The following is a 25,797-nucleotide window of genomic DNA, read 5'->3' as shown; positions in this document are numbered from 1 at the left end:
GATGCAGGGAACAAACAGTAGCATATCTGCCAGAAGGCAAAGGTTCCTAAATATTTTAAAAGAAGCCCTCCCTTTCTGTAATAGCATGGGTCCTTCAGGTCCAAGCTGCTTGTCTATGTTGTACATGTTCCTTTTTCTGCCATGTCCCAAGCCCCATGCTCCTACCTCCCCCCTCCCCCAGGGGACCATTACTACACCCTTTCTCCACAGCTCTACCCCATGAGAGCCTTGCTTTATTTGCTGGGCCCAAGCAGGCCCTGGGAGGGCAAGCATGGCCCTGCTCGCAGCGTGCTGCTATCAACAAGTCACACAGGGCTGGCTCAGCCTGCCTATTTGCCGCACTACAGGAAGGAAGAGGCAACAGGATGAGATGCAGCCCGTGCCCATCAACTGAATGGCCATAAAAAGCATACCCCAAGCTCATCTTCAGCCATTTGTCCTGCTGATGTCTGTCCCCCTGCAACTCAAAATAAACATTATACTTTTTGGATAGTGAACAATCACTGGGATTAAAAGGATTAAAAGACAAAAGACTAGACAGACTTTTCCCTGGATTTCCTGCATTTCCCAGGTTACATTCCAACTTGCCCTTGGGAAGGCTCCTACACAGTATGACAACTGTTTCACCTGCTCTTTATTTTGCCTGTATAAATCAAGCAGAACTCCAATACTCGGACTGTGGTTTCTGCTTGGTTTTTTTCCCCAATTAGTTCATCTGGATGTCTGCTCTTGCATGTGAGAGCAAGATGTATCCCTCTCCTCTTTTTGCTGTGCAGTGTTCCATTTTAATGATTTATTTATACTTAATGACTGAGAAAGAAAACAACTATCTAAAAAATAAAATTACAGTCTTCATTAAATCCGTATTAGCTGTAAATGCACTTTGTGGATTACTTATTTCTATTTGGTACAAACATATTTTTAGATAAGCATTGGTGTTGACAAATACATATTTAGGCATACTGTAAGCAACACTTGTGATAGCACAAAGACAGAATGAAGACTTTACTCACCAAGCCATCCTGACCCAGAATTGGGGATACACATATCTGTTTCAGCGCTGGGCAACACAAATCCTACTACAAAAACTTCAACCCCATCAGCCATTAGGGCCATTCCTAACACAAAGAAGAGGGCCCACTGGAAACGACCATGGCCGCATTCTTGTATTATTAGTTCGTACTGCTGTGCTAGCTCTTCTTCATCGGCTTTCCTCTCTGTTTCCAGTTCATGACGATCCTTATATTCATCATGCATAGGCTGGCCTAAGGCCACTATGCCATCCTTGCCCTGCCCCATGTTAGGGATTCCCTGATACTCCCCTTCATAAATTTCATCATCTTCATCATGCCCTTCAGTTGCTTCACTTGATCCTTCATCATCATTAGCTTCTACACCATAATTTCCTCCTTGGACATAGTAATCATCATCATCTTCCTCATCCTGGAACCTGTTGTAGGACCTCTGTGTGTAGCCATCCTGAGCTTTGTCAACAGCTTTATTAACTTTTTTTACTGCTTGCCTCTTCACTTCTCTGGCAATATCTTTTGCCCCTTTCACTAATGAAGTCCTATCTTTGTATGTCTCCTCCATCTTGTATCAAAGAAGGATTGCTGTTATGCTGCAGAGGGACCTGCTGAATACTGTTTAGAATATCTATTGTGTGTTGGACATCAGCAGAAAAAGCCCAAGTACAGGTGCAGCTGTAATATTCAACCTGCAAAATATGAGAGAAACAAGTTTACACTTTGCTCCTTTTTAGTTGCTTCTTCACACTGATAAAGTAACATACCAAACTTTAAGCACCGGACAGCACAGCTCCAGGCTTCAAATATACAAACCTGGATTTCCTTCACAGATGAAAATATCCCACGTTTCAAGGAAAATACCCTGAAGAGAAAACTAGTATCTCTATCAGTTTTCAGAATGAAATTTATTACACTCTAATCTTTCAATGGATACCAGGTTTTATTCTGAGACGAAACAAGCAATTCCATGCACCATAAATCATATTGACTCTGTCTGCAGTGTCCTTCCCCATTTGAATTCCCTGCTATGTAATAAAAGCCTACAAATATTAGCTTTTCTCTCAATGAGTCACCATGAAATATCTGCCCTCTGTTCAGCCTCCCACTACACAAACCGCTAGGGAGTTAATATTCCTGAGATCTGTGCCAGTCTCTCAAAGTTGACCGAGCTTGGCCATTGGATTCACAGTGCATTCACATCAAGCCTTAGCAATATGTAGTCCCATCCTAAAAAAATCAGTGCAGGGAGTTGGGTTGATGGCATTAGTGGCACTTTCACACTCTGAAGATTTCCAATATCTAAACCATGGACAGACACATCCCTCTCTCCCCTGCCCACAGCCACAGTAGAGGCAGCCTGTTGAAACTCTGTCACCAGCTAATTTACCACAGAGTGTGTTAGTATGGACGAGCTCACCACAATCTAGCTGCATGAGACCACCATGACGTTCTGTCCCAGCCCCACTCCCTCCTCTCCTTTCCATCTCTTCGTTTATGCAGCTAAAGATCACAAATGCAGACACAATGAGTCAACAGCAGTTGACTTGGTTATTTGGCCAGAGACTAATGGCTCCCTCCTTTTCCAGGCAGTTTTCAGGCGTATCAGCAAGGGAAGCTGCTCATCACACATCTGCATGATCAAAGGTAGTAGAAAGAAGTGGCAGCCGCACGCAAGGAGAGGGAGGGACAAAATGCAGGATCCTTCTTTGGCAACAGTCCATAGTCCGAACAGCTGAAATCAATTACAAAACTTCACCGTTACTCACGTTTCTAATGTTAAGGAGAGGGTGAATCTGGGCACTGCAGCAGGATTGCAGAAGCCTCACCACCGGCAGAAAGCAGGCTAAAATTTCTGTAGCAGTGCTCCCAAGAAAACACTGCCTGCTTCCAGCTTAGGGAAAAGTTTATTTTTAACTGAGTTAATTTTACTGATCTATTTTCCAGCATAACCTCAGAGAAAGCTGCAGCAGCACAACCAAGGAGTCAGTCAGATGTAATGCAGGAGTAAGAATAAATGTCTAGAAATTTCTGAAGCAAGTCCTATTCCCTTTGCTAAAGTAGTGTGAACTGTCCCCTGAGCTCCATGGAAGAAGACCACGGTAGTGCTTTCAGAAGCGGTTCTTTACTCATTCAGTTGCAAACACTGTCCCCAGAAGTATGTTCTATGCATCAATTTTGAGACTGATACTGTTTTGAGGCATAGAAAGAATTACAGACTGCATTAGATAAACTAAGGACATGATGTACTTCTGATGAAAGAAAACCAAGCCTAAAATCACACAGACATGAAGGTAATAAGAAGCTAAAAAGATATTTCCCCAGCCTTTTTTATGTCTATAGAAATTTACCTATAGTGGAAAATGTGTTTGTAGTACCTTCCTCTAGATTAATTTCAAACACTCTGAATGTTTCTCAAAGAAATCAGATATAATGGCACTATTCAACTATTCAATGCAAACCGAAGCATTTACTGGAAGAGAAATGCAGTCTTAAAAAAGCCAAGATGTAATATTTATGGCTGAAAATTTTAGGCTGGTTTCAGGTACGTGATGATTCTCCTAAGCTGGTCATCCTGGTGAATCTTTTATGCTAAGACATTTTCTCTAATTACAGCTTTTCAGTTTTCAAGGCATTCCTTAGAAGTTATTTTACTGAATTAAGCATCTGATCCTTGCTGTTCCCTGTGCGTGACTACAGTATCTACTAACAGTTAATGAACACTCAATGCATAAAAACATTCACCTTGGTCTGCTGTAGCCTTCTACAAACACTTTCAAGAACATCATGAACTCTTAACAGGTACTCCTCTAAAGCTTAACGATTATAAAGTTGTTCCTAGATTGTGACCATTTTAGATTATTTTAGAATGTGCATGCTTCCTATTTAACCTAAACTCTGAACTCCTCTAATTCTTGGATTACTGTGGGTTTTTTCCTCAGTGAGATCAGTCTTCTTTTAAGGATTTTTACTTGTCAAATTCCATTTAACTGTAGGGTATGTCTATGGAGGGAAGAGTGCAGGAGTTTAGGAATACTAAAGGAACATAAAGACTAAATACCGACACTGGCAAAACTGTGCTTTGTACTCCTACAGTACACCTGTCTTATGAGTTCAGCAGACTCTAAAAACACAAAATTTGCAAAAGGAACTGAGCCTACACTGTAGTTTAAGACAGACCAGGTATGTTAATAAGGAATTACACCCGTTCAAACTCATTAATAGCATAAGTCTGCCAGCAAAAACCTGCACATAAACTAAGTCAAATTTCTGTCTGGGCAGACAGAAAGATGTACTGAGTATGAAATCAGAAATTTCTCCTTATCTTGTCTAAGTTTCCAAGCAGTACACCTAATTCGAACATTGCTCTTTTAAACAGCGTTGCTTTCTCAATGAACTGGAATCCCTGCCTTAAGCATGGTAAGTACAAAGAGGAATTATTTACAGCCCATGCATGATAGCTCCCCACCCTTTTAATTATGTTGGACTGATTGACTACAAGGAAGTAACTGGAAAATCTGAAAAAGTGAAGATTAATAACTACCTCAGTAGCATAAAGCAGCAAAAGCTCAGACGAGAGTCTAACCATATATTCTTGTTTGTACCAGCTGTCTTAACCAACAAGCCTGCTCATTTTTACTAAACTAAACATCACATTCTTATTCAAGTAAAACAACCAAACAAATATCCCAGGAAAATAGTGATTTCATCTGAAATAAAAACAATACTTCAAGAAAAGCCTACAGAATTATTTTTTCCAAAACATTCAAAGATGCATGTACAAAATATCAAACTACTTGTTTGCACTAATGTTTATTCTTTTCCATTCTATTATATTCACAATTCTCAGTGTAGTTACCACTGTACATATTGCTCTACATCTGAAATAAAGGTCGGACACTGCAAACTAAATCAGTGAGGTCCCATGAAGATGCAAATCTATGGGATGTCAGAAAACCCATTTCCACAAGACTCACATCTTTGCCTAACATAAGCCATGAGAAGATTCAATGAAGACTAACAAACCATGATATTAACTATATGCATATCTTCAGATAACACATTTTTCAGAATAGACCTGGAAGTCACACTGAAACAGAGCTATGGCATTTTCGATACACTTGGGAAACTAATATAGGATCTTTCCTGCTTTTTTTTTTTTTTAAATCTGTAATTCCTTGTCAAAGAAAAAGAAAATACTGAAAAACATTTCTTATTTAAGCTGATGCTTTTTAAAATACACATTTTATCCAACACTTTGATTCTGGTTTTTGTACTCTCATTTTTTACTATCAATGACCTTTGCATGGTTACAAGTGTTTTGTTTCTTCTGAGTTTATCTGTTGTTCCAAGTCAGTCTTCATCTGAAGTTATAATCTTCTGTTAGATCATAATTACTTCTAATTACACTACTCTGATGTGTCAGGTGATTTTATTTCCAGGTGAAATATAGGCACTTGAACTATGTGAACTCACAAACAGAAGATATTTTTTCTTGCATATGCTCTCAGTTATAAAAAAAAGGTTAAGAAAAAATAGAAAAGTATTATGCATTGCTGTGTCATGACAAAGAACAGTGGTATTCAAATTTTACTAAAGTTCTCCAATGATTTTTGCATGGTACAGTTCAAATACCATGAAGGATGCAATCCTACAAGTCACCACAAACCTGAGCCACTTGAATTTACTGGGATACCTACAAACTTCCTCCCATTTCTTCATGCACAAAACTGTTCCAGAAGTTGTTCTAGGGTAGTATGTGCTTCAGTTTGCCCCTATAAAGAATAGATACCTCAAAAAAAAGGTATTTAATTATAGAGGCACTATATATATTTATTATTAGTGGTATTTATTTATTTAAAATAAATAAGAGGTGACACCAAAGCTGGTGAGAATGGGGCTCTTTTTGGATAATGTCAGCAGATTAAAAGACATGCTTCTGCAGTCTAAGCAAATTTTCTTTCTCTTGTGTTGAAAGTCACACATCCAGGCTGCACCTCCAAAGCCATGTAAATCACGGCTGCAGTGTAAGGCTGCAGTGCCACCAGCAGCGGCAGTCCCCAAACCTCTCCCAGTTTGAATGGCATTCTCACCACTTGCCCTGAACCAGCACTTAACACTATTCATCCTCAGGGCAGCCAAAAAACATGTACACAAGATGAACCCGGGAGTTCATTAATCTAAGTATACATCAGAGAATTCAGCAGACATGGGGGTTTTGTGGTACACTGCAATCTCTCCTTTCCCATTTCATTCTTTTCCCTCCTCAGTGAACAACATAACTGTTTACTTCTCTTCACTATCTGCTCTGCCTACCCAGCTTCTCTTAAACTGTTTAACCTACCTATCTAATTAGAATAAAACCAGAGGAATTGGTTTTAACTCATTTTTGCTTGAAATTTTATAACCTTTATTAGAAAAAAAGGACATCTTTGCCTGAACACATTCATTTTTTTCTGTGTACGTCAGCCGTTAACAAAAAATATTATCTTTAACTGGCTCTTCGGGCCTCAAAGTATCACTGAAACTTAATAACTCTACTAATGCTTTTCTCACAGTGCTTTTGACTACGGGCCTAATTCCTCCTCACTTACAGCTGAATATGTAAGCATAGAAGCAGGATCTGCAAAAGCTCTACTTAAATCAGTACAAACCCAAAAAGCTAATGGTACAATGAAATCAGACCAAATGCATTTGTAAGAGCAAAAATAAAAAACTCTGCCCAGTGAAAATCAGGAAATCTTAACTGAATAATCTATGATAAAATATTCAATAATATTGTAAAAATTAATTCTCCTTTAACCAAGGAAGCCAGAGTAGAAAATGATAGGTGCAAATTTAGGAGATGGGCCACTCTTCATTTTATACTCGCACTATTATTACTCCTCTGCATTACTTCTATGCTCTAAATATCTTTCAAAGAATATCCTGAAGGAGGATGCCAGAATGCTGGTAAGTTTTATGAGCACCGCCATCCTTTTAAACAGTGATGCAGACATGTCTGATTCAGCTGGCTGTCATTAATTACACTTGGGCTTCTAAACCCCTCTGATGCATAGTTCCACCTAAGGTCACAGTCTGATCAAGGATTCATCTGTGGTCCATGCTCTCTTATTAAGCTCTTTTCATGCTTTCTTTTGACCTACAAAATAGCTTTATTACTGACAGCAAGGGAAGATGTTATCTACTTTCTGGTTGAAATACTTACTAATACATTTAATTTCTTAGAAGTACATTTAGCTCAATGCCCTCGCCAATAGTAGGGCTAGACAGTGTTACAAAACTGAAATAGTCATATCTATATATTAACTTGTATCAGCAAAATTGTAAAGACATTGCAGTGAAGTGATCCTTTCCTTTGAATTTTTTTTAATCAAAAGCTTACTTTTCTAGGAAAAGGTGACTGAACAAAAAATAGGACATACTTTGACATTCCTTGTTAACTTTTACACAGTAAACAACAGAGAATAGCACATACAAAGAAAATAACTTCACTAATAAGCTTTTTTTAAAAATCTAATGCTAAGTACTTCTTTTGCCTTATTTTACTTCAATACTTGAGTTTTAATTGCTTTTGTTGATTTTGCAATCAGTCTGATCACTGTCTGACTACATGAAGGTGCTACTTACTGGTTTTACACAGCAAACACTGAAAAATTCATTCTCATTAAAGTCAAGGCAGGACTGCTGGAACACTCTTCCAACACTGTGGTTTTAATTTGCACTTTGAACAATCCTCCATGCATCCTGTGGACCTCTTAAATGAGCATTTCCAGGATCGCTGTTGAGTCGTGGTTACAAAAATGCATCAACTTGTTCAATAAGTATTGACAAGAATCAAGGAAGGAGAAATTTCAGTCAGGTGGACGACATAAAGTCTCTTCAGTGAAATTTAATGAGATTGCATATTGTACCACACCACCTTCAGTGACCACCAAAATCTTGTGAGGTTGAAATTCCATTATTTTGAAAAAAATTATTTTAACCAAATGTATTTAAACATGTTTCTGCACTTTTCAGACTGTCATAGTGAAAGAAAATTGCATTTCCCACTGGAGCCAAGAGCCATTCCCCCTTCTCATACCTACTTCTCTTGAAAATTCACTTTCTACATCAGGGTATGCGCATCCAATATGTATGGTACTTTTCAATGGTCAGAATCACAGTAAAAACAATCATCCTGCATTTTAACAGTGAGGGAATAGCACAGAGCAGGTGAACAGGCACGTTTTCATTGCCCAACACTGCCGATCAAAAAAACCCCACCAAAATCACACCAGCTATCGCTCTGTTTCTGCTATCTACCATGGTCATGTTTTCTGCTGCACCGAAATCAGACAAGAGTCTCCTCTGAAAGTAAAGGCCCACCAGCTGTCAAGAAGGGCTGAAGGTCAAAGGAAGACAGAAAAGTAATACCCCTCATAACAGAGAAGACAGATAGAAAACCTGGGGAAAAATACCTAGACAAATGTATTTTAAAAGTGCTGAGACTGAAGTGAAGCCCTAAGAAAATAGCCAAGGAGTCCTACCCTGGAAGAAAAATAAAGAAATAATGTGTTGTAGAAAGTCTCCAGGGAATAAAATCTGCAAATACAACAGGACGAGACTCAACCAATCATGCAGCCATTTCTGAAATTACACGGCACAAATCTGTGATGCACACATACTACGAAACAGCAACCATACAACTACTAGACTGACAGATGCCACAGAACAGTGCTGGAGCTTAGGGAAAACACAGGAAGGTTGAAGGGCATCTTGTAGGGCAAGATGTATTACAAGCTGGAATTAAGTGCCTTTCCTTTCTTCCTGGAATAAAGCAGGCAAGCCTTCTTTACATTTCAGGAAGAAATACAGGGTCACAGTCTCAGCTCCCACTGGGAAAAACTTTCTGTAAAGAATTAGCCTTCTGTGCTGCCAGCTTTCTGCCGGGGCACATCATCCCTGTGCCTGCAGAATAAAGTCCCAGGACTCTTCTCAGTTCTGAGCTAACAGGGTCTGCCAACTCCCTCCTTCTCTGCTGCTGGTTTATATTCACCTCCTCATGGGGAATCAGCTTTTGCGGCCAATAAACATTCCTAAGAGAGTAGTGGTTTGTTGGCAAAGCGTTACTTTAACACTCTGTTTTGTAACCCACGCTGCCTTCCAGCATTTTGCTATTCACTGGAAGCATGCATGCTTTCTTTTTTAATACTTGTTACTTTTTATTGTTTGTAACAGGATATGAAAAGTTAGACATCAAAATCCTTCTTTAGGATTCCATAGTTCTCATTTCCTAAATACTGTATTTTGCTACATTTTCAGCATGGCAACAGCGGAACTTGCTACTTCAATTTTATCTCTGTTTCACAAGCTTGACATCAGACTGATGCTAGTTCTGAGAATCACAAGCACTCATGTTAACCTATTCCCCCTTCAGTGAAAGACGTTTGTCTCTCTCAAGCTAAAAAAGTGACAAAGTATATATTGTGTTTTCTGTGACTGAAAGCCCATTTCCTCGTTGGTATTCAACCAGCATCCTTGACGAAGTATCTTCTGAAAAGAGATAAATACTCAAAAAAAGAATGACATACTAAACTTTTCTGGTGAAAGACTGCTCAGCTGTGGGCAACTGAGAAGAAACTGAGCATTCACCGATTTCACTTAAATAGTGAGGGGAAAAAAGGAATAATTCTGGTTGTATAGTAAAATGAAATGAGCCTGGGTGGAAAACATGAAACACATCAGTGAGTGTAGCTAAAAAAATAATAATTTACTTATATATGTATCGATATGGGTATCTCTATTAATACATACATATAATTAACATATTAATATATTAGGTATACATATGTATAACGGAATGCTTTGCTATAATCAAATCATTAGTAACAACTAACTTTGGACAGGGAGAATTCACAAGTTCAATCCAAAAAGATACACTTATGCTTGGTGGTTGTGTTGGGTTTACATGGCAAGATTTTGATAGCAGGGGTGCTACAGGGGTGGCTTCTGTGAGAAGCTGCTAGAAGCTTTCCCTGTGTCTGACAGAACCAGTGACAGCCAGCTCCAAGATGGACCCACCACTGGTCAAGGCCGAGCCCATCAGCGAAGGCGGTAGCACCTCTTGGATAATGTACTTAAGAAGGGGCAAAAACCCTGCTATGGCAGCCAGAAGAGAGAAGTGAGACTCTGTGACAGCAACAACCCTGCAGGCCCCAAGGTCAGTGCAAAGGGAGGGCAGGAGGTGCTCCAGGCACCAGAGCAGAGATTCCCCTACAGCCTGTGGTGAAGACCATGGTGAGGCAGCCTGTGCCCCTGCAGCCCATGGAGGTTAGCGGTGGAGCAGATATCCACCTGCAGGCCATGGAGGACCCCATGCTGGAGCAGGTGTATGTGTCCAAAGGAGGCTGTGACCGCATGGAGAGCCCACACTGGAGAAGGCTCCTGGCTGGACCTGTGGACCCATGGAGACAGAGCAGCCCATGCTGGAGCAGGTTTCCTGGCAGGACTTGTGACCCTGTGGGGGACCCAGCTGGAGCAGGCGAAGAGGATGAGGAGGAAGGAGAAGGAGAGACAGCGTGTGATGGACTGACCACAGCCCCCATGCCCTGTCCCATTCCCTGACCCCCTGTGCCACTCAGGAAGAGATGGTAGAGAAAATCATGAGGGAAGCTGAGCCCAGGAAGAAGGGAGGACTGAGAAGAAGGTGTTTTAAGATTCTGTTTTTCTTTCTCATTACCCTAGTCTGATTTGAACAGTAATAAACTACATTAATGTCCACAAACTGAGTGTGTTTTCCCCAGGATGGTAACTGGTGAGTGATCTCTCCCTGTCCTTATATTGCCTCACAAGCCTTTTTGTGGATTTTCTCTCCCCTGTCTAGCTGAGGAGGGAAGTGATACAGTGCCTTTGGTGGGCACCTGGCATCCAGCCAGGGTCAACCCACCGCAGTGGCATGGACTGGTTTGTTTGCAGTTTTTTATCCTGCTAGTGCTAGAAAGCAATGAAGGAAATGAACAAAAAAGCATTCTCTGATAACTATTCTAATATAGGGGCTTATTATTGCTGTATCTGACTAAGCTGGTTATACCAAAATGCAAATTTAAGTAATGTATTCCCTGAATTAAAACAATATTTACATAGGTTAGATTTAAGTCACTGCATTAAGTGCAGAAATGGGCCTGAGGTTCTAGGTGAACAACAGGCTGAACATGAACCTGCAGAGCGCCCTTTCTGCCATGACAGATGGCTGGTGTCCTGGGTTGCATTAGCAGGTGTGTTGCCCACTGCCTGAAGGGAGTTTTTCCCTTCTACCTGTGTAGCCACACCTAGACTACCATGTCCTATTTCACACCCCTCACCACCACCATAATCTAAAAAAGGTAACGACAAACTGGAGAGGAAGAGGATCACCTGGCTGGTTAGGTGCCTGAGATGCATGATATGCAAGGAGAGGGAGCTGTGTTTGCTCAGCCTGCAGAGGAGAAGGCTTAAGGAAGAATCTATTCACCACCTCCCATCATCTAATGAAGGACTATAAAGACAATGGGGTGCAGCTCTTTCCAGACGTAAAGAACAAAAAGAAAAGAGGAAACAGCTGCAAGCTGCAGTAAAGGAAGTCCAGCCAGTTTTAACAGAGAAATTCTTCCCAGAAAGGCTGGAATGGCAGCACAGAGGAGTCTGGGGGTCCCCAGGCTTGGAGTTATTCAAAACTCAACCAGACAAGTCTCTGAGCTATGTTAAGTCCAGGTTTGTGACTGGATGACCTCCAGAGGTCCCCTCCCCCACCTACATTATTCTATCATTCTAACACACACTTTAAAAAAAAATAAAATAAACAATTGTTCCATATTAAATTAAGAGGTCACTTTTATAAATTAAAAGTGTCAAGTGCTGAATGAGACAGTGTAAAAATGTAACTTTCACAGAATAACTGAAAAGGTTCAGAATACAGTCTGGAAAACAAGAGACTAAGGGATGCCTCAGTGGACTCCGGAGGACAGGTTACATACACAGCCAGAGGTCATAAAGCCTAAATAGTTAGCGAAAAATGGTTAAAGAACAACTGCCCATATGAGAAAAAGTCTCCAGTTTTCATACAGATTTGATGTTGGAGAAGCATTTGGCAAAGATGTCAGTTCTGACCAGTAATTAAATATGGATCAGGTATTTGTCATGTCCCTGTCACATGCCATAAAAATGCCAACATTTTTATGATTTTACTCTAGATCAAAAGGTCCGATCTCTAGTGATTTTGAAACACGTAAAAATGTCACTTTGGTGAATGTGCCTGCTATTTCTGGTCTGTTTTGAAAAGCAAAACTAGATGGCATATAGCCTTCATGTTACAGAAAATAATAAATGCTTTAGACTACAATTGTTTAAAACAAGAATTTGCTTTTAGATAAACTACACAGGTAGTGTATTTAATAATTTCCCTGCTTTGAAACACTGGCAATTGAAGCACAGAAAAGTTAAGTCACTTGCCCAACTTGACATGGGCCGGTATCAAAATAGCTTTTAATATTTGGTGATTTCAATACATTGGTCTTTGAATTGTAAATAATTTCTTCCTTATGCTTTTCCATAAACTTGGTACCTCTGAGAGAAAACAACTCAAAAACACCCAAATTCAAAATACTAAGCAGCCTAACTACAGAAGTAAAAGCTGTATATGTCAGCTACAGATCATTATGCAGAATAAGGCAGTAACAGAGTTGATAAGGAGTGTACTTGCACATAGGAAGTAACAATGACTTTCAGAGATTGTGACATGGAAATTCATCAATATGGAAACTCAGCTATAATCAAGTATGGCAGGAGGAACATTCATAGACAGCTGTAATAAAACCAGTCTGATAATATGCAGATAACAGATACCTTGGCAAAATGTATTTTCAGTGCCTTCAAAATAATTTATAAATAGCAAAAAATTGTTCTGCATAATTAAGTAGGAATTAAATCTAAAAGCTTTATATAGTTTTATTTTATTTTATTTTTCATTCTGAAATAATTAAAAGTTGATGATCTGTCTTCAAATATCTTGGCATCTCTTGTAAAGGAGGAAGGAGGCTATTGAAGGGATTACTGCATTTTAAAAGTAGCCTACCAACCTGAATTCATCTCAAACACTTTTTTACAACAAAGACTGCCAAATTCCTTCTTGCAAAGTGATTTTATTTTACATCCACCCTAGATTTCCTCTGTTATTCTTAAAGAACAGGGTACTTTCTAAATTATTTGGCTGAAAAAAACTGTACTGTATATATTCCAGATGATGTACACCAACCTTTTCTATTTCATCCTGTTCTTTTTTGGGTTTTGCTAGAACTGTTTTCTGCACCATGCCAGATACAGTGTTTTTACTGGAAGTCTGTGATCACAATAACATATCCCTCTGTTTCAGACATACCTCAGCTATGAAAGAATATGGAATGTGATATCTAAATACAGTGCTGGTTCTGTTGCACTGAAAAAAGTGATTCTGCACACCCATAAAGTCTTACCTCTCCCTGGGGGGAAATGTAACAGGTTCAGGTGGAAATTACTTTTTTCACAACTAAGGCTGGCTCATTGTCTTCCAGGCCTTAACTGAGTAAGAAAGGAAATCATGAGTGCTTTAACCTCCACGAATGTAAATGTTGCTCCTGAAAATCCAATTGCATTTTTTAAGGCTGCACTGACTTATAATTGTACAAACTGTTCACATAATTTTATTCCATGCTAGAAAACTTCTTAAAGTTTTCTCAGCGTAGAAAGACTTCTTAAAGATTCCGATAAACTCAGGTTTTAGCCATATTGAAACTGCATCATTTGCTGACAACACATTTAATTACGTCTCTTCAGTTTCTTAACCTGAATTGCACTATTACCTCAAGTTGCATGGTACATGTGTTTTTGCTTTCCTGACTGTCACATTAAGTGCCCTAAATATCACTGATATTCCATCTTTTAAAACATGGCGGTAACATGAAAAATTGAGTAAGGCCGCTCTGTACTCTCTTAATGGTTTGATTTATCAAACTATATGGAACCTTGGGGTTAGAAGAAAACCATTAATATGGCTGCAGCTCCTACATGCTACAGTCCACATTGTTACAATAAACAAGTACTTCTTTTAGTAGGAAGACATACAACTAGAAGGAGGGACTTTTTTATTATTATGCAATTATTACTCATTTTTAATCTGTTAATAATAATTTTTACTTTATTCCACCTGTTTTTACTACAGTTCCTTTTCATGAAAACCCTTTTAAGGTGAATTAAGAGAGGAGAGGAACGTATACATTAGTTTCAGCAACTGGCAGCAGTAGTATGTTGTCCTCCCTGTGAAGGCGAACAAGTGTGAAGTTGCTTTTCTTAGTTTGCTCCAGACTTAAGAGTCAACCAGCTTAAGACTTCTGACACTAGCCCCTCCAGAAAACTTCTAATTGCTCCTATTCCTATCTTTATATATGATAGAATAGATCCTGCATTGATGATATTTCTCATATGCTATTTGTGTGGCAGCAGAGGAAATCAAACCCATGTCCCTCCAGTGCACCGTTGCAAAGATCCTGTTTATTCAGCCTTCCTTCCTTGCAAGGGTTTCTTCCAATGCCATTTTTCTCCTTGCATGTTCACTCGATGTAAAAAATGATGAATTCATAATCCCAATGTTAAAAGTTGTACAGAATTTTGGGTTGTTTCTTACGCATTTCTACCATGTGGTTCTAGTAAACTGCTGCTGCTAATCACTACATCAAAGGTGGTTATGTGTTCATTCCAAATCCCACTGGCTTCAGTGTGAGCATTTTAATTAATTCTAATCTAGTCCCAAACACTCATCCTTAATGTGCCTTGCAAACACCCTCTTCAGACTTGAAGAGTGTGCTGCTGCTTGGTGTGGCAGACTGAAATGCGAGATCACAGACAGATAACATAGGCTTGATGCTAAAGATCATAGTTCTGCAGCTGAAATGCAGTGTGTGTTCCCCACCTCTTGCCAGAAAAAAGAACTAAGCCAATGTTTGTTTGTAGGCTAGCATTGCTACATATGCCAAAGCTGAGCTTTCTACTAGCCATTCTGGTAACAGGTAAAATCAGCGATTGCTAATGAAAAATACTGCTACATTTTCTGACATCTCTCTTTCCTGGGCTGTTACTGGTGCTCTTCCAGATCGTCGTTTTGGTCACAACAGTCTTTATAGCTTTGGGTATATCATTCTGTACACCTAAAGCAGTTTCAACCTTTTGAAATTTAGAGATGCCTTCAGCTTCTCCAGTGGAGAAAAGGAGCCATATGTACAGAATTTCAGCCTGCTGGCAATAGACTCACTCGCTGTTTTTAATGACCTTTCACGTCCTAAGGGTAGTCTACAAGTCAGGAACCTCTAGGAGGACACTGAGTGCCCCAACAGACCTTGCTTTCCCTGATAAGCCTCACCTGGACCCCTCACACAAGCACCTTCTGCCTGCTTGTCCAGGAGCTCTATTTAAGCTCAGGCTTCAGCCTTTGTGAGAGCTGCCAGGGAGCAGCAATCATGAGACTGCTCCAGGAGGAAAGAGAAGGCAGAAACTGAGGGGAACCATAGTGCAAGTAGCGCAACACCTTTGCTGATGGAGCATGGTCCCCAGGCAGGCTGTACAGAGATGGTAAGAACAATGGCTTTCCATCAACAGCCTCGTGCTCTTCAGCCCAGGTGATGCAGTATTATGCCCAAGATCAATCAGGGCAATCCAGCCTGAGATGCAGGAACAGCACCTACGATGTAGCTCAGGTACAGCTGGGGTGCCTAAGCCTGAGCTTAAAGGGAACTCGAGTCCTTGACAGAGGATGTGAGCTCCCAGGAGGTGTCCCAGGTGAGGCTGAGCAGGGTTGATTAAGGCCTGTTGAGGCACCTGAGGTCCTGACAGTCAATTAAAACTCTCCAAGAGAAGAAGGAAAAACAATTTCAAAGCTGGGAACTGCAGGAAGATGGTCAACTTCAGTGTTGATTGTTGAGAATTTTAATAACCAGACTAAGAATTAGGCTAAGAATAAGTGTGAAGACTGAGGATATCAGTGGATTGTAGAATTGTCCATGTCCATAAAGCACACACTGAGGAAAAAAGGCGGGCATGTGTCATTCTGCTTTAAAATAAAACAGAAATGGTTTCTGTTGGCAGACCGTCAGCTCAACACATCTCTGCTGGGCAGAGTCAAACACAGGGAACAGAGCAAGTAGGGTGTTTTCAAAATAAGCTGCAGGAGGCTTACTGAAATTGCAAAAAACGTTCACCAGCTCTTCCATCTTCATTTTGCTGCCTAGTCTGTGCTTTCAATGACAGAGCACTGTGTTTGTTCAGTTGTGCTATCCACTTCTACATATTCTACCCAGGGGAAGAAAGGCACACTGAGGTAGTGCTCAGATTGCATAATGCACTCTGAGTTGTGGATAAAGGCCATTTTATCAGAGGCCTAAGCTGCAGAATCTGAAAAGCTAGGGACTGCTGCATCTTTGGTACAGATACCGTTCATCAGTCCATTATTTTAGCCTCTTTCTGTGCTCCCTTCTCACCTATGTTACCATATCTACAAAATAAGGACTCATAAAGTTTAGTGAACCAAGTAGGGATGCAAAATATAAGCTTCTAAAATGTCAAATTTGTGATTTAATTGAAGCCATGCACCTGCACCCACATGGATTTATTTAGTTTAGGGCTGAAATTTTCTCACACTTGCTAAAAAGCTACAATGTTGTCACTAGAATACATGCTACGAATTAAAACTCTCTGGTAATTCATTCTGAAGTCTAACCTCAGACTGGCTTAATCCCTAAAAACCATACATTCTCCAAAAGGTAAGAATTACTAAGTTTTTCACCAACTTAGTTTTATCTTTGCTAGACTTGTAGCTCACTGGCACTGTAAAGGTCAGTAAGGTACCATCCTGGCCTGGCCGTGTTTTGAAGGAATTTCCCTTGAATTTGTCTTCAATCTGACTAATTATTGTCCCTATTTTCCACCCTGGCTCTATACAGGTTTTTCCCTTGAACAAAATAAATCCTGGCTTTTCAGCAGATAATCAAATACAATAAGCCTACATGGTGGTACCATGTTTACATGTGCTTTTTGTGTAACTAAAGATATTGCTACTACTAGTGAATCAGGGAAGCAATGCATCATCAATAATGTCCCTGAATGCCACCAATGAGGTGGACCATCCCTGTATCGGCACCTCAATTACACACACTCACAAAGCATGTTGAAGGACCACTATTCACACTTGGCAGGCTCCTCCAGTGAGTTCTCATTTACCCTCATGCTTGAGCATCAAACTACTTAAATGTTCCACATTACTAATAGGCATTTATAAGCATTTCCTTTTTTTTTTTTTTTTTTTTTGTCTTCAGACTTGGCCTATTATTATCGCTTATTCAAAAGAAACATTAAGACTCCCCTTACACACCCACAAGGGGGTCCCTGGATTACTCATATCAGATAATATTTTTGGTTCAAGGGCAAAAAATTATCTGTATGATGCCAGTGCCAGCTGACTTATGAAGTAAATTGGTTTTACACTCCAAGCAGGTCTATTGCCTACTCTATGGCTGGGAGAGCCTGAAGAGAGAATAAGGAGAAACAACTGACTTATGTAGGTAGAGGTGTAGGTCCAAAGTAGGCAAAAAACCTGCAAATTAAGTCTCAGTAAAACACAGCAGCCAGGCTCTAAAAGTCATTTGCCTTTTCTAATAAAAATAAAAAGGAAAAATATCAGATTCATAAATGTTTAATAAGCAAAGCAATTTTAGACAATAAATTATTGCTTGATCAACCAATTACTTCTTGATTATAGCTTATAATCAGTTTTTTAAAAGCATCACATCGTAGTGACCTCAGGATGTACATCACATTCATTAAGTGCTTGGTTCCTTGAATGTATGTGTATCAGCTTCCACTGTTTTGCAGACTGTATAGTTGATGCAATATTCAGTCCCCTAGAGCAAGGGGCATTCCTGCCAAGGAAAGCAGTTTTTAATTTAATCCAAAATGTCACAGGAATTTGAATCAGTATACCTTTTCTGTCCACTGCATGTGCTCTTCCTCTCCTAACCCATCCACAGCTTTCAGTAGTACAATTCACAGATACAGTATATAAACATTGCATTCTATGCTGTTACAGCACTACTAAACCAGCAGGTAACAGGTTTTCTTAATTGTATTTTTAAGACTTAACTTGGATCTTTTTAAAAACTTCTATATGTTTACAGAGCCTTTCTGAAGTACAGCAACAGATCTTTTTGTATCAACCCTATTCCAGTTATGATATACAATTTCTCAGAAAGTTTTATCAAATTAAAATAGCTTCCTAATTAAAAATGCACAGTACTAAAATACTAAAGACGAAAGGCATCACAGAATTACTTCCACTGTTTTAGAATATTAAATAAAATTGAATTTGATAGAAGCAACACTTCATAAATTCTAATGAAGCTAGATGAGACCACGATGATAAATGGAACTAAAGGGATGCCATCAACTAGAACACTACTCTGTTTTAAAAAGTATTTGAAATTGCAGATATACCACTGATTTTTCCCACCAGTTTTTGTGACATTACTACCACAATATATGTAGCTTTCATTTCTCATGCTCTCCTCCTGCTTTTGCTTCAGATCCATGCGAGTGCACAACCCTTATAAGTTACAAGATAACATGTAAGAAATCTGTGAGAGTAGCTATATATGAAATAGTGTGCAATGCCTCAAGCATATTGGAAAAGGCTTTTTCAGTTCCTTGAAAAGTCTCTTTTCCTTTTTCCATTTTCAATTTTAGTCCTTTTAGGCATAATAAACAACTACAAAAGGATTAAAAGATACATACAGAAAATACAGCTTTTTCACTTTAAAGCTGCAATGCTTTCTAACCTTTACAAGGTTTTATAAAGTACGTATACACCCACAAAGAAGACATGGATTTTTTATTCATGGTACTGAAAAACACATTATCTGAATTTTTGCATGCTAATTAACGTGGCAATATATGCCAAGGCTAACCGTGTAGGTTCTATTTAAATACACGTTTTAGATATCTCAGGATACCTGGAATCTTAGAAGGATACACATTTTCTGGTCAAGTGCTTATTTAGTTATCAATGTAGTTAAGACTATTTAAAATCAGAGAGAATAATCATCAGAGAAAAAAGGTCAATGACTTGTTTCTCCTATAAAACATCTAGATTGACAGATTCTAAGCTAAATTCCCACTGAATGCAATTCCATTCACCTCATTTGAATTACCGTGGGATGTACTGGGACCTAAACTAGTCTATATATATATATGAAATAATCCGTGGTGTCTCTCCTCTCACGGCTGAGGTGAAGCCACCTGTGGAGGACATGTTTGTTAAATGGCACTTGAGGCCCATGTAATACTTGATAGATCAGTGGGACACTTACCTTGATGCTGTTTACAGGCAGTCATGTCTCAAAATATTTTTCATGGATTACCATGCTTCCAAAATAACACACAGAAACGTCTTTCGAAGAGATAATGGGGAAAGTTTTCTACAAGAAAGATCAGGGCCTCTGTACCAACGCTGTTAAGGCAGAAGGACACCATTTTAACTTCTGCTGCTCTACACCACGGTGTACCTTGTGGTAATGAAGGACAACCACATCCTGTGATGCGTTTGCAAGTTTTACCTGCAGTAATTACTCCCCTCTGCCTGTGAAGCTACATCTAGATTAGTATGTCCAATTTTGCCCTCCTTACCAACACCTAGTTATAAGGAAGAAATTCTCCTTGACGAGGCCAGTGAGGCACAGGAACGGTTGCAGAGAGCAGCTTTGGGGTCCCCATCCTTAGAGATACTTAGATTCTGACTGGGCAAGGCCCTGAGCAACCTGATCTAACTATAAAAGTTGACCCTGCTTTTAGAAGGAGATTGGATGAAATAACTTCCAGGAGTCCCTCCAAATGTACATCATTCTATTATTCTTTTGCACTGCAGCAGTGTTGTGCCAAAAACTTCCTGCAAGTTTTAAACTATCTAGATTTGAATGGAGGGCAATTCAGAGCACCATAATGGTGTAGTAGAGTGCAACAGAACCTAGCTGTTTAAACACCTTCACTAACGTGCACAGTATTCTGCAGCCAGTGTTGAGATGGCATACCAAGGGAAAGACAGACTCCATCTGCATAGCAGAGACTCCCACAAGCCTTCATACTCTTTTTTTCTTTCTTTTTTTTCTTTCTGAACAGATGACTCTTAAAAGATTTCCAGGCACAGTAATGAGTTTGTTAGTATATGTCTGGCATCACTAAGTGTGTTTTTCTCTGATACTCTCCCTATTACCCAGACATAATTTGATTAACAAAGCTGAGAGGGAATAACAGTTGAATTATTTGAAAATCAGGTGCTGCTCACATGCTGAGAAAAAGAGTGTTAAAAGGGTAAAGCAAATCCGGTGTTAGCAGCAGCCTGTGCACCAGCTACACATGAAGAAAGTCTGTGAGTCCTGCTCACCAAAAACACTGTCCAAAAGCAAAAGCTACCGTCAACTGCACAGCTATATCCCAATATGAAAAGTAGGAGGCCAAGACACATGAAATGTTAACATTTGGTATCTTCATCTATTATCTTTTAACTTGTTGATTAAAACCAGCTCAAATGTAGCTCAGTAAAAAGTGAGGAGAACTTTGCTTGTAAAATTGTAAAATCAAGAACATGCGTTTTCTAGACTCATAAGAGACCGTGGTAATACTTGGTCTTACCTTTTCTTTCAGGACCAACCTCATATGACTTAGAAAGAAGCACCCCAATCACTCACAGGTCCATAAATACCCTCAAAAAGTACAAACGAACCATCACTATAGATTTCCATAGTCTGTACCAAGCAATTTACTTTGTAGGCTTGAGAGTTAAAAAATGAAAATGCCAAATAGTATCTGGTGATTCTGTATCTGTACAAGAAAGGTATCACAATTGTACTGTGGAGAGCTTTCAAAATGATCAGGAAATGGAAAAATACACTGTTGGTGTTACCTTTATTCTTTGGTGCTTGGATATATTTTGTGACGGAATTTTAAAGTGTATGCCTTTTTAATGAAAATAAATATGGATTTTTGTTCCATTTTTATGGACAACAAGACATGTGAAACATACCATCAGCTGTCCAGGAGGCAGGATTTCAAGAATTCACACAGATACAAGAAAAACAACAAAAAGCTATGTGTTAGAGAGCAGTGACTTCCAGCTGGAAGTGCTGCTCCAAGGAACCACTCATTTCTCATACTTAGGAGCAGTTCAGAGGACGACTTCATCTGTAAGGTTGCAGCAGTGGCTGGGATCCCTGGATAAAAGCCAAACCTTCCATGGTTGCGGCAGGGGAGGAGGGGAAAGGGTGTAATGCAGTTTGCAAAAACAGCTTCTTGGGATTAGCACTGTTACTCTTACAGAACAGGAAGTTTTATATGGTATATATAAATATTTTTTAATATATATGTATTTATACACCTACACTCCAGCTCTACATGGCATGAAAATGGCGCCACTTAAAAGACCGAGAGGTCCTATGCGGTGCTACAAGCAAAGTCACCGCTCAGTTTCACGGTTGCCTGTATTTCCAAATAATTAGTTTCCATGACGTATTTCACAAAGCTTTATCTTACACTGAAACTCATATGATCATTAAAGGGAACAAAAGTCCTGCAGATTGCTTTTATGCTGCTATTAATTGTATTCATTGTAACTTGGATTTTCAGGCAAAAATCTACACATGCTCGTGAAACACAGACGACCATCCTAGAACAAAGCACGTAACTAGGCCCATGCAGCCATGACCACAAAAATAACCTGCTAGGAAGGAGAGAGCCAGCTACAGGGATGCTGCTTTATCTTAAAAAAAAATCTTGCTGCTGGCAAGGAAACATGAAGCTGCAGCAACATCGTATTTTTCATGGGTCTCAGATCAATATAAAGCTATATGCATTAAGTGCTAAAGCAGCCACATAACATGGTTGGTATTGTTCCTATTTTCAATACTGTGGCTATTTAGTTGAATTAGAAATATTTCGATGGAATGCCCACCTAATGAAAGCCTCTGACATTTTGTTGATGCATGGCTTTACTGTCTTTACTGTTAGCAGCTGGTTGCCAGAAATGCAGACAGACAGAGGTAAGAATTCAGTCTTAAAAATGAAAGGATGTTATGGTATCTTAATCGTATTATACTGTATTATAACTTAATAAATTTTATTGTTGTGTCTGCAATGTTTAAACTTTTATTAGTCTCTGTGGGTGGGAAAGTGACTGCAAGTTCAAACCACAGAGAAGGAAAGGATGTGCTTGGTGTTGCTTTACCCTCTCTGCTTGTTTCTTTAATAACAAGACAACAGCTTCAATAATGATCACGCTAAAGAAATTTGCATTTGATTATATTTAATGCACACATATTTATCTCTTGATGACACAAAAATGGTAATTTGAAACCAAACCGGACCAACATATATCATGGACTGGCAACATACATGTTTACAGGAGAATAGGTTATGTTTAGAATGTCTCTAGAAGAACTATGGCAATGCTTAAAATCAAAGATAAATTAAAAGCCTGTTAAGCCTATCAACCAGCGTTCTACGGAAGAAAAGGCCCACAATGTTTTATAGCATATTTACTACAGAATATATCACATTTATCTTAAAACTGAAACAGTCTGCTCATTTAAAAGAAAAATTTAACTACCTTTTTCTTCTTAGGATCAATACTTTGAGCATACTTTCAATTAATTTTTCCATTTTACTGCTTACAAACACTTAAAAGAAGACACGCTCTAAATCCAGTCCTCTGAATCATTCTAAAAAGGACTCCATTCTGTTTTAATAGGAAAATGTTATGCACTACATAATACAAAGGCGGCAGCAGCAGCTGTGGGTTCCCTATCACAGGTTTGCAAACACATTTCATCTAATTGATGAGGTTTTGTTTAAACAAGCATTGATATGCATCCTGTGATGCATACGGGTTGCAAAGATTCACAGCAACATACAGTCCAAGTGATCTGTCTGTGACGCTGACATAACTTTCGTATGACTGAGAATGTGAAATATCTTCATTAATACTATTTTCGTACAAAACCTCCTAGATAATTATATAGCTCGATTCATTCTGGTTCCCACTGAAATCTACAATACAATTCACCCTGATTTTAATGGGACAATCAGGACCACTGTGGATAAATGTTTGTCCTCTGTGCTTTGGAACACATAATTAAAAAAATTAATTTGAAATCGGCCATTAATGTGAGCAACTTACACAAGCTTATACATTCATGAACACAAACTTAATTACCGGTTTCACATTGTTACCTGAAGTAACACCATGTTTTGCAAACATAACTGAATTCTTCATGTGATTTTCCTTTGTTGCAAACACCTTTCTTGCATGTTGCTCAGTGGAGGAAAAAACCTCACACCTTTGCTATACTATTATTCAAAATTAATTGTATTTCTAAAATTTATAACAGAAAACACTTGGTTTAATCTCATTTGGCCAAATACAGATTTGTTTTTCCAGAGTGCAATGACACGATTTTAAATCAAATTGCCATCAGAGAAAGTCTATGTCTAGTCTGTACCACTGATACTCAGGGTCATCTTTATTGAATAAGCAGTAGGAACAGAACTTCAGAAATACAGATATTAGACAACTGTTTCTTCTTTTTCATATAATTTTAAGATGTTTGGAGGCTCAATGTGTGTCAGTAATTTTAACTGACAGTCTTTTTGTCAATATTTGTCCTATGCAAAGCTTTCCTCCAAATAAAAATAAAGTTAACTTGGAACTTACTGTGACCATATTCTAGCGAATTCTGCATTTCTTTGCAATAGAGAAAAGCAATGCTTCCCGCTTTCACATTATGGAAACAGATTAAAAAAACAACAACAACCAAATAAAAGAAGCACCAAAACAGTAAGGTTTAATGCATGCTATCGTTCAGTAAAATTGCAGAAAATTTCTTGGTCAGAGGAAAGGAATGGGGTCTCTGGCTTACCATGGTGCTTTGTTCTCTATGAAAACGCTGAATAAATGCTTAGTTACAGGGAAAACTATGAATATTGCAAGAAACAGTGCAATGCTAGTTTTCATTCCCACAGGGCCCTCAATCCATGAAAAGAAGATCCATCGTAAAACTTCAATAATTCAGGAGGACATACGGCATAGTTAAAACAGGGCTCTTTCCCCCAGAGAACTCAGAGGAAAACAACTTCCAATAGAAGTATACAATTATTCTAATCAGACAACTTTATTTGGTTTGGGTGTTGCATTTTTTTTCCCTAAAATCCTTTGTGGTTAACTGTAAATTCATCAGGACTCTCCTTACAGCTCTACTTCCAATTCTGTGTGCAGTTCCCTCACAAAGCAGTAATATTTGGCATAGTTCGTACCACCTCTACAGATCAATTCAGCTTCTCCCTCTCCCTCATAAGGCAGAAGTTGCTGTGAGCTCCCTGCACTGCAGTGCAATGCAGCCCCAGCCCCAGCAGCACTGATTGTGTTTGTCTAAGTAGGTTTCCCTTGTGTTGTACTAACCTCTGCAATATGCGCCCCCCCCTCCATCAGAGATACACTCATCAGCCTCCTACCCCTTTATGGAAAGTAGAGCAGGATACTATCAGTCATGGAGGATCCTCTGGATGATCTCAGCATCTTTCAATGAGACGATCTCCCTCCTCCCTGCCTATCTTTGTATGCTCCTGCCTCATCTCTTCCTTCTCTCCTCGGCCCCCCTTTCTGTGCAGATGTGCCATGGCTACCCCATTCAGCATGACTCAGCTCCCACCAACGCCCCCAGTTCACACTGCGCCCACAGTGCTTTGCAGGATTAGTCTCCCAAGACTCACCAGTCACCTCCACACTCGATTACCCCCGTGTCACCTAGCCCCCAGGTCCCTGGGGTGTCCTACCTCCACTCTGGACTGCCAGGCCAGCTCTTTTACCTGTCCACATCCCTCAGGCCTTCTGCGCTGCAATCCTCTCTAAATTAGATCGTGGTCGCCTCCAAAAACTTCATGACTTGGACTATAATATTCCTCACTGTGACTTCTCCATGCTCCCCTCCCCTCCCCATATACTGCTGGAGACATCTTGGGATCTAAATGCCCAAAGCACTAGGAAAGCAGTAACTTACTGTGATTTGGAAAAGTCCTTTCCTGAAGCTGCAAAGGAAGGGAGTCCCCTCTCCCCCCTGTGGGTCATGAATGCTAAACTATCCTCCCAACGGACTCAATATGAGTTACAGTCCCTGAACGTGATGGTCAATGGGAAAAGCAACTTGTTTTTCAAAACCACTTAAATAGTTTATACTCCTCCCCTCCCTCCCTCCCCCCCCCCCCCCCCCCCCCCCCCCCTTTCCTTTTCTGTTGCAGGGTCTGGAATTCTGCCTGTTCCCTTATAAACACGTCAGCTCCCTAAGGAGCTGGAATCCCAACACTTCTTGATTCTTTTATTTTCCTCACTATCCTTACTGGTAGGACACCTGCAAGCTTGTTTCCTCCAAACATCTGGAGCCTGAGAACCTCAACACCCGTGGTTTTTGCTCCCCTAGTGTGCAAAAGTTCTGCCAGCCTTAATAATGCCAGTCAGCTTCGAAAGCACCGATTAGACGTTCACACCGGCCCAGATCTGTGCAACCTGCTCCCCCCTCGCAAAGGCGCAAGCAAGCCCTGGATGAAGCCGGGGCGAGCAGCACCGGAGCGCAGGCTGCTCCCGCCCGCCGCCGCGATGTGCGGGGACCCCGTGCTCCCCTGTAACGCCCGACGTGCCCCG

General features: G+C 39.8%; 1 protein-coding gene across 1 annotated transcript in view; it reads right to left on the bottom strand.

Moving 5' to 3' along the window:
• Positions 1-25,797, bottom strand: part of SV2C (synaptic vesicle glycoprotein 2C) — a 115,434-nt gene that overhangs the window by 89,266 nt on the left and 371 nt on the right. The window contains exon 2 of the mRNA XM_055791372.1: positions 1,014-1,717. Coding sequence (XP_055647347.1) covers positions 1,014-1,593 — 580 coding nt within the window. The 5' untranslated portion in view covers positions 1,594-1,717. The remainder of the gene's footprint in view (positions 1-1,013; positions 1,718-25,797) is intronic.

The sequence above is a fragment of the Falco peregrinus genome, chromosome Z (assembly GCF_023634155.1).
Source record: "Falco peregrinus isolate bFalPer1 chromosome Z, bFalPer1.pri, whole genome shotgun sequence".
NCBI lineage: Eukaryota > Metazoa > Chordata > Aves > Falconiformes > Falconidae > Falco > Falco peregrinus.
The sequence above is the reverse complement of the archived record's forward strand: the minus strand, read 5'-3'. Positions and strand labels throughout refer to the sequence as shown.